At 36.6% G+C, this 14,258-nt stretch overlaps 1 protein-coding gene across 4 annotated transcripts in view; it reads right to left on the reverse strand.

Moving 5' to 3' along the window:
- SENP1 (SUMO specific peptidase 1) overlaps positions 1-14,258 on the reverse strand; it is a 50,457-nt gene that overhangs the window by 19,963 nt on the left and 16,236 nt on the right. For all 4 annotated transcript variants that reach the window (XM_043447528.1, XM_043447525.1, XM_043447527.1 and 1 more), the window contains exons 6-9: positions 12,136-12,307; positions 5,140-5,243; positions 4,771-5,057; positions 3,297-3,351 (exon numbers count right to left, since the gene is read on the reverse strand). In XM_043447528.1, the coding sequence (XP_043303463.1) occupies positions 3,297-3,351; positions 4,771-5,057; positions 5,140-5,243; positions 12,136-12,307 (618 nt within the window). The remainder of the gene's footprint in view (positions 1-3,296; positions 3,352-4,770; positions 5,058-5,139; positions 5,244-12,135; positions 12,308-14,258) is intronic.

Consider the following 14,258-nt stretch of genomic DNA (forward strand, 5'->3'; position numbering starts at 1 on the left):
CAGTGAACAACTGATGTAACAGCCAAGAAAGAAAGTCACAGAGATCAGTGGAAGCACTGTGAGAGACTAGTTAGTGTGTGATACTAAAAATAAATGAATGTGAGAACACATCTATTGCACAATATGACTACATGACAAGAAATCACCCAGAATTTCATGGTACTGGATCATGCTATTCAAATCTGCTCCCCATGAAAGTGAAAAAAAAAAAAAAAAAAAAGAAAGTCACTCAGTCGTGTCTGATTCTTTGTGACTCCATGGACTACACAATCCGTGGAATTCTCCAGGTCAGAATACTGGAGTAGGTAGCCTTTGCCTTTTCCAGGGCATCTTCTCAACCCAGGGATTGAACCCACATCTCCTGCACTGCAGGCAGATTCTTTACCAGCTGAGCCACCAGGGAAGCCCAAGAATACTAGAGTGGGTAGCCATTCCCTTCTCCAGTGGATCTTGCCAACCCAGGAATAGAATCAGGGTCTCCTGCATTGCAAGCAGATTCTTTACCAACTGAGCTATCAGGGAAGCCCAATGCTCCCCATATTAGAATATAAACTTGATGAGGATAGGAATTTTTGTCTTTTGTATTTACTACTGTATCCTCTGTACCAAGAATAGTGCCTGACAGATAGCAGGCACTCAATATTTGTTGAGTAAATAAATAACATAAAGGACAAGCACTTCTCTTTAATGGATCAAGGTATCTATTGGCATAGGAGAGCAACACACAGAAGGAAAAGCAAAATCCCTTTGCTTTTCAGAGATTACATATTACTTCTTATATAACTGATGCAATAAGCACCTACCTAGTGCTTTACGTACAAAACTCTCTTTGGGTTATGTACAAACTCATACTGGCAAAGCCTTATGATAATCCTCAAATTATTAAGCCTCAATATAATGTGTAGTAGGGAAACATTACTTATACTGTACAGAAAAGGAAACTGAGTTCAAAAGAATAATTTGCCCTGGATGAGTCAGGATTAGAAAGTACTTCAGTCCAATTCCAAAGACTGTGTTCTATTATTGTAAAGTGTCTTCTAATAAAGCAAAGCATTAAGCCACAATGGAGATGATGAGTATTTGGACTACTCAGAGTATTTCAGGCTTTCTAGGAAATTTGTTACTTGACAAAGCCTAAGTACTGTTAGTGTCATGTGCTATTACTGAAAGCAGGTGGTAGTGCAAAGATATTAGTAACACAAGGTACAAAGACAGAAGTACTGGAGGAAAAGACTAATGATATCTGGAGAAGCCCAAGAAATGTCCTGAGGAAAAAAACAATACCTGAGTCAGAGTTTAAAAAGCAAGATAAGAGTGTAACAAGTGGACAAGGAGAGAAAGCAAACTCCAGGCAGAAGGGGAAGGGGTTGGAATGTATAACACCACAAAGGCATAAAATGCATGGCATATTCTGGGAAATAAGGGCAGATCTTCATTGCTGGAACTTAACTGAGAGGCAGTGGTGGATGATTAAGAATAAAGAGCCAATCAACCAAGCCTTGAGAGAGCAGGCTCTAACTTTGATAGACAGCATCATCCAATAAGCCTCACCCAAGACTACTTTTCATCTTTCTCACTGTTCAGTCATCAGCAGAAGAAAGTCTCCATAAAGGAAAGACAGACTCAGTAAAGAAAAACTGAGAGCACTCATTATCTGAAATCAACTTTTTCCCAAGAAGGAACACCTATTTTTGTGCATACATGTAAAACACTTTTATAAGTGTTTTATCTGTAAGTTTACCTTCACAACAATTCAATAGTGAGGTATTAATACTGGCATTTTATTGATAAGGAAACTGAGGTTTAGAAGAGTAACTTGTTCAAAGTTACATGAAGCCTGGAAGAGGCAAGATCAGAACCCAGGTCTTAACTCAAAAAAAACGCCTCAAAACTAAAGAATCTAAACTGTAAAGTCTCCTTGAGAAACTATACTAACTAAGGAATACTTTATTTTTTTGAGAACACTTTAAATATCTAAAAGTTTAGAACATACTGGGAAATTGCAAAGATGTAGGGGAATTGAGAAAGAATATCTTATTATCCCTAATCATCTCAATGAAAAATTGATAGTATTATTATCCTAGCAATTGATTGCTAAGGCCCAATATAGCAGACACAGCAATCTAAGTATTAACAGTAACCTACTGGATTACAGAGGAAGAAATACTTAGTACCTCTAGAGGGGTTAAATTTCATACAGAAGATCACATCTGAATTGAGACTTAAAAGATAAGAAAAAGACTACTGCCTGATAGACAAGTTGAAGGAGGAGAGGGTGAACATACCAGGCAGAAGAAACACTTCACATATTCATGTGAAAGTATGAAAATACCTATCATCTTTTAAGTCAGCATATAATAAACACATGAAAGAATCCAGTATTTTGCACATGGCTCCTCCTCTCACGTCCATCGTGTCTCTCCTCAAATGTCAGCTTAGCAGAAACTCGCCATGACCATTTAGATAAATAGCACTCCCAATCCCCAGTTTATATATTACCCTGTTTTATTTTTCTTCATAGTACTTATCACCACTAGGTATATGTATATTTGATTATTTGTTATTATTTGTCCCCCATCCCTCTCCTTTGTTGTTGTTTAGTCACTAAGTCATGGCCAACTCTTTGCAAGTCCACGGACTGCAGTGTGCCAGGCTTCCCTGTTCTTCACTATCTCCCAGAGTTATAGGTCAAATTCATGTCCATTGATAAGGTGATGCTATCCAACCATTTCATCCTCTGTCACCCCCTTCTCTTCTTGCACTCAACCTTTTCCAGCATCAAGGTCTTTTTGGTACAATTAGGATGTAAATTTCTTCAGAGTAGGAACTTCATTTTGTTAACTGCTATTATTTCCAATGTCTATACCAGTACCTGCACCCCTAGGCTATCAATAAATACTTGTTAAAGAAAAATGTATGGCAGGAAGCAAGGCATGTGAAGGAAGAATGTTGAATACTGCACTAGGAGTTTGGGCTTGATTCCACATCTTATCAGCCACTCTTGAGGGAGTTTAATGAATGATTAGATAAGCACTTTAGAAAGTTCACTCAGTAGAATTGAAGATGGACTAACAAACAAGGCAAAGAATGGGTTAGAGAACATGGTGGAAAATGGCATGAAGAACAAAATGCAGGTTGGAGGAAAAAAGATCAATTAAAAAGTTATTGAAGTAATTCAAACAACACGTAAGAGAGGTCTGAGTTGAGTCTGTTTTATATTACTTAACTCTTAGTGAAGAAATTGTGATTAAAGAGAGGGAAAACAATGTTAAGAATGTCCTTTAAACAAAGTTTACCTGGGAGTTGGAATCTGGGAGTCTTTCACTTTGAGTAAAATCACAGAGTCTGATCCTAAACAAAAAACACAAGAGCCTATCATTAACAAAATTCCTCATGGCTGTACCTTCTAGATGTCTGCAGCTTAAGCTCCCATACTTTGCTATATTCTATTTCCATAAAAATAACACAGCATAAGGATAAAGGCAAGATGGAAGAGAAAGACAGGCAGGTCCATTTTCACTGAGCCACAAATAGGGCTTAGTGAAGAGCCTGTCTCACAAATAAAGTAAAAAAAAAAAGTATATATGCCCTTTAGCATCTTCTCCTGGGCTGTGCTTGTTCCCTGTACTTTTTCCTTCTATTCCTGAGAAATAAGAACATGCCAAGATTTCACAAAAGTCTTTAGTTCATGAACCAGTATGAGACTGAACAAGGTGCAAGAGGGAAGGGGAAGGAGGAAGGGAAGAGGGGGAAGGCAGAAAGAAAGAAAGCAACAGCTATGTGAGAAGCAGCAGAGTCCAAACAGTACAAATTCTAGCATTTATTTTCTATTGATAAAGGTAGGAATCATGTCCTTCTAAAGCACTATGATTAGAATCTCATTTAGAATATTTAATAAATGGGATAAGGAAGTAACTAAACCATTCAGTATTGTATGCTTGTTCCAGTTTAGTTGTATTTAAGCATCTGACATAAAATAAATGCTTCTGAAATTAAAGGCTTTTAATAATAGTTCTCAGTAAATCACTTCACAAAATTTTTTAAGTTTTTGTGAATTTGTGTAGCCATATAATGATGACACCAACAAATTTTATCCCCAAGTGAGACTTTTAAGAAAGTGACGAATAGATTAAAACACTTGTTTTAAGTTATATGCCTAAATATATACCATAAATACACACATAATACATACCTAAGGAGGGGAAAACTAAGCAAACAAACAAAAAACTATCATAGCAAAATCTTTAATTAACTGGAATTCCAAGAGACTAAACATTTTGGTTAGCTGAAAGTTAGACAGAAAATTCTGTTTTCAAAACTTACTGACAACCATTTCAAAATGCATAAACCTACTACACAGGTTTTATAAGTACTGCTTATTTAAGAACTTTTACTTCAATTCTTAATTGATATTTCAAAACTCCTAGAACTTGAGAGTACTTAATTTTCATTGTAAAGTACTAGAAACAGAGAAAGTACTAAAGTAAGTGGGCTTAATATACTCTGACACAAGACTGTTCAGGAAGTTAAACTTTTAAATATTATATGAAATCATTTGCCTCTCCATGTAAGAAAAAAGTAAGCTACTTATATGTTTCATTTACTCATGGCATGGCTAACTGAATTAAATGTATTTAAGGTATCTCGTATCTTATATCTTAATTAAGTTACATGTGTATTACTACCTTGCCTATAATTCATACAATTCTCATAGATCCAATAAACCGTTCATTGGTTATTGAAACTACAGCTATACAATTCCATTTTTACCTTCAGATTCTGTATTTGAAGCTGGTAAGTTATCTGGCTGATGTGAAAGAGAGTGGTCATGTTCGGGTTGATGCACAGGATCAGAATCTTTGGATCCAAATGTACCAGCATCTGGGGTGTAAGACGATAAGGAAAACACACTGTGGGACAATTGTTCCTGGGCAGTTAAAATGCTGGCAGATCCAGATGAAGAAGTATCAGAGCCAATGATCTGAGTTGCACAAGAGTTTCCATTTTTAAACAATGGGTCTTTCAAAGTATTCTTACTGGAACTAAGACATCGAGACCTAGCAAGAAAAGAAAACAATTTCAACATCCAACAACAAAATGCAGAATAAAATTCATTTGAAATATGTTTCTGTGACTCACAGGTGTAAAGGAAAATGTGTGGTGGGTTTGGCTATACAGAACTGCTTCCCTGTGACCATCTGCAGCAGCTGTCTGTAAATCTCTCGTTCTTCCTCTTTAACTGTCTTTAAAAGAAGAAAAAAAACCTTAAATACATTCAATGAGGCAATGTTTCTCTAAGTAATATCTAGACTCCCAGAGCTCTGTTAAAGCTCTGGCAGTGTCCTGACAATAATTAAGAATTATGGTTCATTAATATTATTCTACAAAATCATAAAGCACATATAAGAGAAGTGAGTGAAGCAAATATTCGATAGTATATTTTGGAAAATTATGGGGCATATATGTAAACAGCAGCACACAGAAACTGTAGGATATGAAACTAGAAGGCCATTTTTGCATCACTGATTGTCCCAGAAATAAAACATTAAAAAAAAAATGAGGACCTCTAAGTATGACTCCAACAAAGTCCTTGACTCCTGATACCTGTTAGAAAAATCACAAGGAAGTAATCGGAACAGTCAAGATCAGCACTGTTTCCTATTCTACCCCATTTTTAAGAGTGTAAATATTTTCCAGAGATGGTTTGCATTGGCAACTTTTATTTACTCTTTTTTTTCCATGAAGTTCCAATACTGAATTTAGGGAAAAGCATATATTCCACAGCATAGTTCACTTACCGACCTAAACACCTACTATGCTCCAGTCACTAGAGATGCTGCACTGAATAAAATAGTCTGTGTCTTGGGGAGGTTACATTAAAGTTGAAGGACTGACAAACAAAAACTTAGTCAAGTAGTATGAAGAAAATTGAAGAGAAGAGAAAGTGATGGAGGAAGAACAGCAAGAACAGATAAGACTTCTCTAAAAAGGTGATATTTCTACAGAAACCTAAATCAAAGGAATAAATCAGTCATAGAAATTTATAAAGTGTATTCCAGGTACTGGCAGAACAAATGCAAAGGGCCTCAGACAGGAATATGCTTGTGTTCAAGGAATAGTAAGGTCAGTGTGAATCAGGAGAACAACAGTGAGATATGAGGCCATTTAGCAGAGAACCAGTCTACATGAGAACTTGTAACTGTAATCATGTACCTACTCTGCACAGATCCCCTGAAGCAATGGGCTGCATTCATTAAATAACATGCCCCAGGATTTAAAAAAACTTATATACAGTTTAATACAACCATCAATCTTCACAAAATAATCTTACATTTCGTGCCAGTGCTAGCAACATCCTACACTGTGACATTTCAATACGCACATAAGCATTTCATTCAATTACAAAAGTTTGTTAAAAGCACAATGAATAAAGCAATGATCCAGGCAAAAGTAAAGAGACACTAAATTTTTTCTTCTTCAATCTTTTTTTGGTACATAGTAAATTTCAGTTACATTGTCAGTATGTTACCGATCTAACAAGATACACCTTGCACTGAGCAATTTGACTACCCCTTATGAGAAAGAGTTATCCTTAAATCTGAATAGTTGAGTGATCACAAATGAAAGAAGTAGTTGAGCATTTGGTGGGAAAATAGAACCAAGAGAAGGAACAAATTTGTAATGCTCTCTATGAAGAAAATAAACACTATTATCTTACTCCTTAGACCTTAATATATTCAAGATGATGGTGGTCCTCTTTTTTTTTTTTTAGTGTTTGTGAAGAGACTGTCTATATATTTTTATAATTAAAAATCATAATTAAAATAAATGCCTCTTTATCCGACTCCTTGCAACCCCATGGACTGTAGCCTGCCAGGCTCCTCTGTCCATGGAATTCTCCAAGCCAGAATACTAAAATGGGTAGCTGTTCCCTTCTCCAGGATCTTCCCAACCCAGGGATCAAACCCAGGTCTCCCGCATTGCAGGAGGATTCTTTACCATCTGAGCCACCAGGGAAGCCCTTATTAAAACATAAATTTGCTATTATGAAGATTCTTCAAGTACATAATTGAAAGAAAGAAGCATCATTACAGATTATCAGGGTGTAAGAGAGATCTCTGTCAACTAACTCCACTGTGATCTATATACTAGAAAAATGTGCTATCTGGCACTTTAATGACTAAAATTCTGAATACGCCTCAATATAAATCTTGATGCCACTTTCCCACTATACCAAATAACCTAATCCGCAACACTATGGGGTTAACAGTATGTTGTTTTCAAGGGTGGTAAAATGGAGGGAGGGAAGGGAAATCAGAAGTAGAGAACTACACCTGAATCATGGATATTAACTCAATCATTTTAGTTCACTTCCACTGTCCCAACAAACTACATCTTAAAAAGCTTTGACTGTATTATCTTATTACAGGAAGAAAAGTAAAGCAGATACATTGGTGTAAGCTGCATATGAAGGGAAGGCAAAGAATTATCCCCATCACTTAAAAGACCTCAAGAGAACACCAAGAATAGATGAGATAGAAAGGATCTTTGTGGTACTCTAAACACTACAAACAAAAGGGGAAAAGTAGGGGGAGGAATAAATCAGCTTGAGACTAATATATATGTACTACAATTACAAGACATACAAGCAAGGACCTACTGTACAGCACAGAGAACACTACTCAATATTCTGTGATAACCTCTATGAGAAAAAAATCTGAAAAAAGAATAAATATATGTATAACTGAATCACTTTGCTGTACACCTGAAACTAACACAATATTGTAAATCACAATTACTTCAATACAAATTTTTTAAAAAGAATTAAACCATAGAAAGTTAGAAACATTTCCCTCCTCCCTCCTATCACATAAAAAATGTTTTCTTGGAATAAATTTTTATACTTATAAATATGAAGAACCAATGTGCCATTAAGTGACTCATCTAATGCAAATTATAACAAATCTAGATTAATTCAACACAAAGTTGACTGTTAAGAATAATTTCACACACACAAAAGTCCCCAACCAATCATTTTCTTCAATAAATATATCTTCAAAGAAAAGCTTCTGCCTGAGTCTGAACAACCTCACAGTCATTAGACAACAAAAAAATGAACAGAAATAAATGTCTAATACTCCAAATTATCTGAGGTCTCTTCAAGCCCCATATTTTCAGTTTAAACTGATTATGGTTTAACAGACACTTGCCCCTTAGAAGAAAAGCTATGACAAACCTAAACAACATATTAAAAAAAAAGTTCTCTACTTCAAACAATTATCTGAGATCTCTTCAAGCCCCATACTTTCAGTTTAAACTTATTTATGATTTAACAGATGCTTGCTCCTTGGAAGAAAAGCTATGACAAACCTAAACAGTGCATTAAAAAGCAAAGATATCACTTTGGCAACAATGGTCCATAGAGTCAAAACTATGTTTTTTTCCTGTAGTTATGTCCGGATGTGAGAGCTGGACTATAAAGAAGGCTGAATGCCAAAGAATTGATGCTTTGGAATAGTGGTGCTGGAGAAGACTCTTGAGAGTCCCTTGGACAGCAAGGAGATCAAACCAGTCAATCCTACAGGAAATCTGGCCTGAATATTCACTGGAGCGCCTAATGCTGAAGCACCAATACTTGGCTACCTGATGTGAGGAGCTGACTCATTAGAAAAGACCCTGATGCCGGGAAAAATTTAGGGCAAGAGAAGGAGGCAACAGAGGATGAGATGGTTGGATGGCATCACTGACTCAATGGACATGAGTCTGAGCAAACTCAAGGAGGTAGTGATGGACAGAGAAGCCTGATGTCCTGCAGTTCATGGGGTTGCAAAGAGTTGGACACAACTTAGCGAGTGAACAATATTACTTGCTAAACCATTTTCTATTGAGTGAGCGAATTAAGAAATTCAGAGGAAAGGAAGCTATAATTGGGTAAAATGTTAGAGCAAAGGAAGTTGGCTAATGTTATGTTATAAATCTAATACATGACCAAAGAAAGTTTAATAAGTTTAAGGATAATTAGTAAAGTATGTTTTTCTTAAAAAAAAAAAAAAAACAAAAAGAATAAGCCCACCAGTGTCATCTATAAGGCAGCCCAACATCTTAAAATGCTGCTTAACATGTAGCACAGAAGCATGTCTGGAAGCAACATATAACTGAAAAGAAGCTACCTGTGTTATTGCCATTTAACATTTCTATTTTTTTTTTAGTATTTTTTCTTTCCCAAACAGAAACTCACATCCTCTGTAACAGTACTAAGAGAACATTCTGTGATCATGGAAATGTTCCTAATCTGCATTATCCAATATGGTAGCCACTAGCCATGTATGGCTAATGAGTACCTGAAATGTGGCTAATGTGACTGAGAAACTATTTTTTTTTTTTTAAATTTTTTTATTAGTTGGAGGCTAATTACTTCACAACATTTCAGTGGGTTTTGTCATACATTGATATGAATCAGCCATAGATTTACACTTATTCCCCATCCGGATCCCCCCTCCCACCTCCCTCTCCACCCGATTCCTCTGGGTCTTCCCAGTGTACCAGGCCCGAGCACTTGTCTCATGCATCCCACCTGGGCTGGTGATCTGGAGAAACTACATTTTTATTTTATTTAAATTAACTTAAACAGCACACATGGCTAGAGGTTACTATTAATTAGATAATATTGTTCTTTAATGTTGCCCTTGAATCAGCCATCAGCCAAGTGGTAGTACAGCCACCACATGCATATTTCCAAATTCCTCTTCCTTGTGTATTATCTTCAAATCCCTGTTGTAAGATTGAACAGTACAGTGGTGACATGTTCATTCTATAGATGGCTTCATATTCCTAAAGATGTCAGACAACTCCAGACATAAGAGTATACACAATTCTCCTTCTTTAAACATAAGCAACAGCACCTCCCTTGGAGATCCCAATATTTCCATGGAAAATAACTTTTCCTCCAGTTTATAAGTTTACAGCAAGGAGATCCAACCAGTCCATCTTAAAGGAAATAAGTCCTGAATATTCACTGGAAGGACTGATGCTGAAGCTGATGATCCAATACTTTGGCCACCTGATGCGAAAAACTGACTCATTTGAAAAGACCCTGATGCTGGGAAAGACTGAAGGAAGGAGGAAAAGGGGATGACAGAGGATGAGATGGTTGGATGGCATCACCAACTCAATGAACATGAGTTTGAGTAGGCTCTGGGAGTTGGTGATGGACAGAGAAGCCTGGTGTGCTGCAGTCCATGGGGTCAGAGAGTCGGACATGACTGACTGAACTGAACTGATAAGCTCCCATCAATAATCTTACTTCAGTGGGAAAAAAGTAATATTTTAATCTGTATTATCTGTAACACCTGAGACTAAACATCTAAATAATCTGTTGAGAGTTTCATTTAATTAAGTTTGGTCCAATATTTTATCTTATTCATATAATACAGACTACTTCCTATTTCTATACTACAAGTACCTTGCTTTTCACAGCAGAGAATAGGCCTAAAAACAACTGAGGTAAAATTTTCTGCAACTTTTATTCCATAGGACAGGTTCAAGCCTTGGCATCTTCTTGACACCACAGAAGGAAAGAGAAATCAGCCTCCCATCCTCCATTGACCCAGCCTGTGGCCTGGAGGATAAACTGGAAGGATGGAAGTATTTGGTCAGCCCAAGTCCTCAGGTTGGAAGCGAAGGTGAAAGGACGGGGGGGGGGGGCGCGGGGGGGGGTGGTGCTGAGTTGTCCCAAATACTGGTTCCTAGTGGGTGAATGGTGTGGGCTTACAATGCACACAGTGTGAAGGATACTCCAGCCGCCACGTGGGGCGAGGAGGGGACTGGGAGGCCTGCGTCCCGCTGCCATGCTGTCACTCTTTCCCCACAAGTCTCTCCGTATCTGCAGACTGCCTAGGCTCTAGCAGAAGTGCGTCTACAACTCCAGTAATTAAAAAAAAAGTATATATGCAGTAACTGATGGTACTAAATTCAATGTTACAAATGGTACAGTGAAAAAGAAATAGCTGTTGCTCAGCTATCACCAAAGGCAACTGTTGCTAGTTTTGTCTATCCTCCTCCCTGGTGATGCACTAGTTTTGTCACCCTCTGTGAATACTGTAGATTCAATACAAATTTAAAACCAAAAAACATACAGCATTTTTAACTAACCATGTCACAAATAATCAAGTTTTGCCACCTAAGAGATCTTTACCACCAAATTACATAATTGTTTAGCATCTAACACTGTATTCTGACTTCCGGCTCTGGAAGCTCTTAATGGGCAGGAGCCACATCACCATGTTGTGTAGCAGAAATCACACCACACTGGACTCATGCAGAAGAACTGGGTTGCAGGCTGACTGTTTTTCAGTTGTGTGACTTCCGACCTTTACTTTCCAACCTTCTAAAATGGGGTTATTACCTCATCTCTACCTATTTCACAGATTAAAAGAATTCAAAACAGTAATATATGTGGAAAGCACACTAGAAAATCTAATGCTATCTAAGTGTGAGGCCATTATTATTCATTTGTATCTCCACAGCAACGAGTCCAAAGCTGACTAGATGCATAATATTTAATTGAACAGGTATAAGTACATTTCCTTACTGTATAAATTATATTTACAGAAATGATTTTTTCCTTTAGGTTTACTGAATGAATATAACAACACAGTGTCAACACATCTTTTTTGTGAAGAAAGTTTATGATCTCAAAGATTTTACTCATAATGAAAAGATGTAAATTGTTTAAGTGTCTTCTTGATTTTTGTTTTATATTGAGCAAAGGTTTTCCTGGTAAGAAGGGCAGACAGGTATTTTATCAATCCAGCAAGGTTAACAGTTTTGCTACATGAAGCTAGAGTTTTACACAGGGTCCAAAAGAGAAAAGAGATAGTCTGATGTACGAGAAGCCACTCAGATGATACTGAAGATTAAGTCTGCTATCCAACAGGAACAGAAGATGGTAAGAGAAATACTGCTAAATTATCTCCTTAATCTTTTTAGAAAAGATGACAGCACTCAAAGAGTAATCAAGAAAAAAAAAACAACACAGTAACGGTTAAGTAAATGCAATGGTTAATAAACATCTAAGTCAGAGGGAACAAATAGCTGAAGGTAGGGCAAGTTTAACTTTTAGCAGCTTTTCCTTACCTCTTCTGCTGTGCTAATATGTCGTCTCTGAGTTTTCTTGGGGCTCAAAAGATTTCGACGACATGAACCACTCCAAGATGGACTTGAAACAGGTTTAATAGGAAAAGATTTTTCATATGCAGACACGTGGCAGTGATGGTTTGACTTTCCTGTAAAATTGTTTGATAATCCACTAAAAAAAAAAAGTTTGTAAGAAAAGACATGAAACTCTAAGCAAGTGATTATTTCCACTTTCAAGAAATAATAGAAACAAAAAATTAACAGGTAGAATGACAGATGCACCTTGTGAGGGAAATACACAGGAAATGATACATGAGTTGCTGTCTCAAGTTCTGCCATTTATGAAGTCTTAAGCTGCCAAACTATATAATTATCAAACACGTAAAATTTTATTTCTTAGTTTCGCCATCTATGACAGGAAGCACACTGGATTAGACTTCTTCAGAAAATCTGGGTTCAAGGTACGTTAATATGCACACATTTTCTATTTAATCCCTGCAGGCCCTCTTCCAGCCTTTTGGAGGAAAATATTTTCAGATTATATATGCAAAGATGAATAAAGCTGAAGCTCAAATGAGTTTTTCAATTGAATTTTAAAGTTTCCTAAAAGGCCAACAGAGGGCTCCCATCTATCACTAAAAACAACCAGAAGGCTTATTATGAGGCTGCATCACTGTGACTTCTGGCCTCTCTGTTTACCTCTTTGGAAAAATTGTTTCTTTATACCATATCTGCTTCAAATAATGCAGAAAACTGACAATAAAAATATTTTTGTGGACTCAAAACCCAGTTTTCTCTCTAAGGTTAGGTTAATAATTTATAGTTATTTCCTATGTGTTCATCTACTATCACCCAGCATAGCTACTTGCACTCATATAATTTTCTTCCTGCTGAGGATGAATAATGTACATAGCTAACTAAGCTGAATTTATTGAAATGAACTTTTTAAATCAATACATGTGGTCTGAATCCAAATGAAATCAGATTAGGTCTAGAGAAAATAAAAATGTACATATACTCTAACTCTTTCAAACTCTGATGATTTCTATCCTTGATGGAGTGGGGAAAGGAGAAAGAACTTAGAACCTCAGGAACAAGATTCTTTTCTTAGGATGGGAAGAGGCAGCCAGGAAAAGATGGCAAGGACAATACAGTTTGCTTGGTAAGGATATAATGGATTCCCCACAGTGTCTTTTGTATTTATTCTTCCTAGAGTGTGTGTGTGTGTGTTTTAACGCAAAGATTCTTTTACCTAAAGAAACAGCATTAGGGCATCCTGCAATGCCAGAAAGCAAGGGAGCTACCAACAACCGAGGTTGAATCACACACAGATGGAAGTGTGAAGGAGCTCCCACTGGCCAACGTTGTGAGAATGTAAGCATTAGAAGAATAACGATTGCCATGGATTGAATTCATCTGAATTGATCTGAACCACATGAAGTGGCTAAAACTTTGAAAACTGGTAATGAAAAAGAAAGATATTATCACATACTCTGCCTTCCCAGAGGGTAACCAAACAGCCCTAACTAATGACAAAAAAAGCTCTCCCTTATAGCAGAGTGCCAATTAATTAGTACAAAAGAAATGATAAAATCAGAAAAATACTATTTCATTAACTCTAATAAAATTATTATCAGGTCAAAGGGGGCCAAAAGGTACAAACTTTCAGTGACAAAATAAGTCAGTCACGGGGATGTAATATACAGCATGGTGACTATAGTTAATAATACCATATTTGAAAGTGATTAATAGAGTAGATCTTTCTGTATGATGATGGGTGTTAACTTATTGTGGTGATTATTTCATAATATATACAAATATTGCATCATTATGCTGCACACCTGACACTAATGCAATGTTATATATCAATTATAAATCAATTAAAAAATTATCAGATAAGGATTATCATTTAATATTAATAACCTTTAGGTTGATTTGAAACTGGTCATTCATATAATGCCAAAGTAACATCATTTAGGTGACATTTTAATCAAAGAGGGGAAGAAAACCTAACAACTCAGGACCAGTGTTCTCACTCTAATCCGGAGGTCAACCCAGCATCACTAACAATATGGTTGTAGGTTTTTTAATGTGATGTAACACAGTATCAGCTTTTATTCAAG

The sequence above is a fragment of the Cervus canadensis genome, chromosome 25 (genome assembly GCF_019320065.1).
Source record: "Cervus canadensis isolate Bull #8, Minnesota chromosome 25, ASM1932006v1, whole genome shotgun sequence".
NCBI lineage: Eukaryota > Metazoa > Chordata > Mammalia > Artiodactyla > Cervidae > Cervus > Cervus canadensis.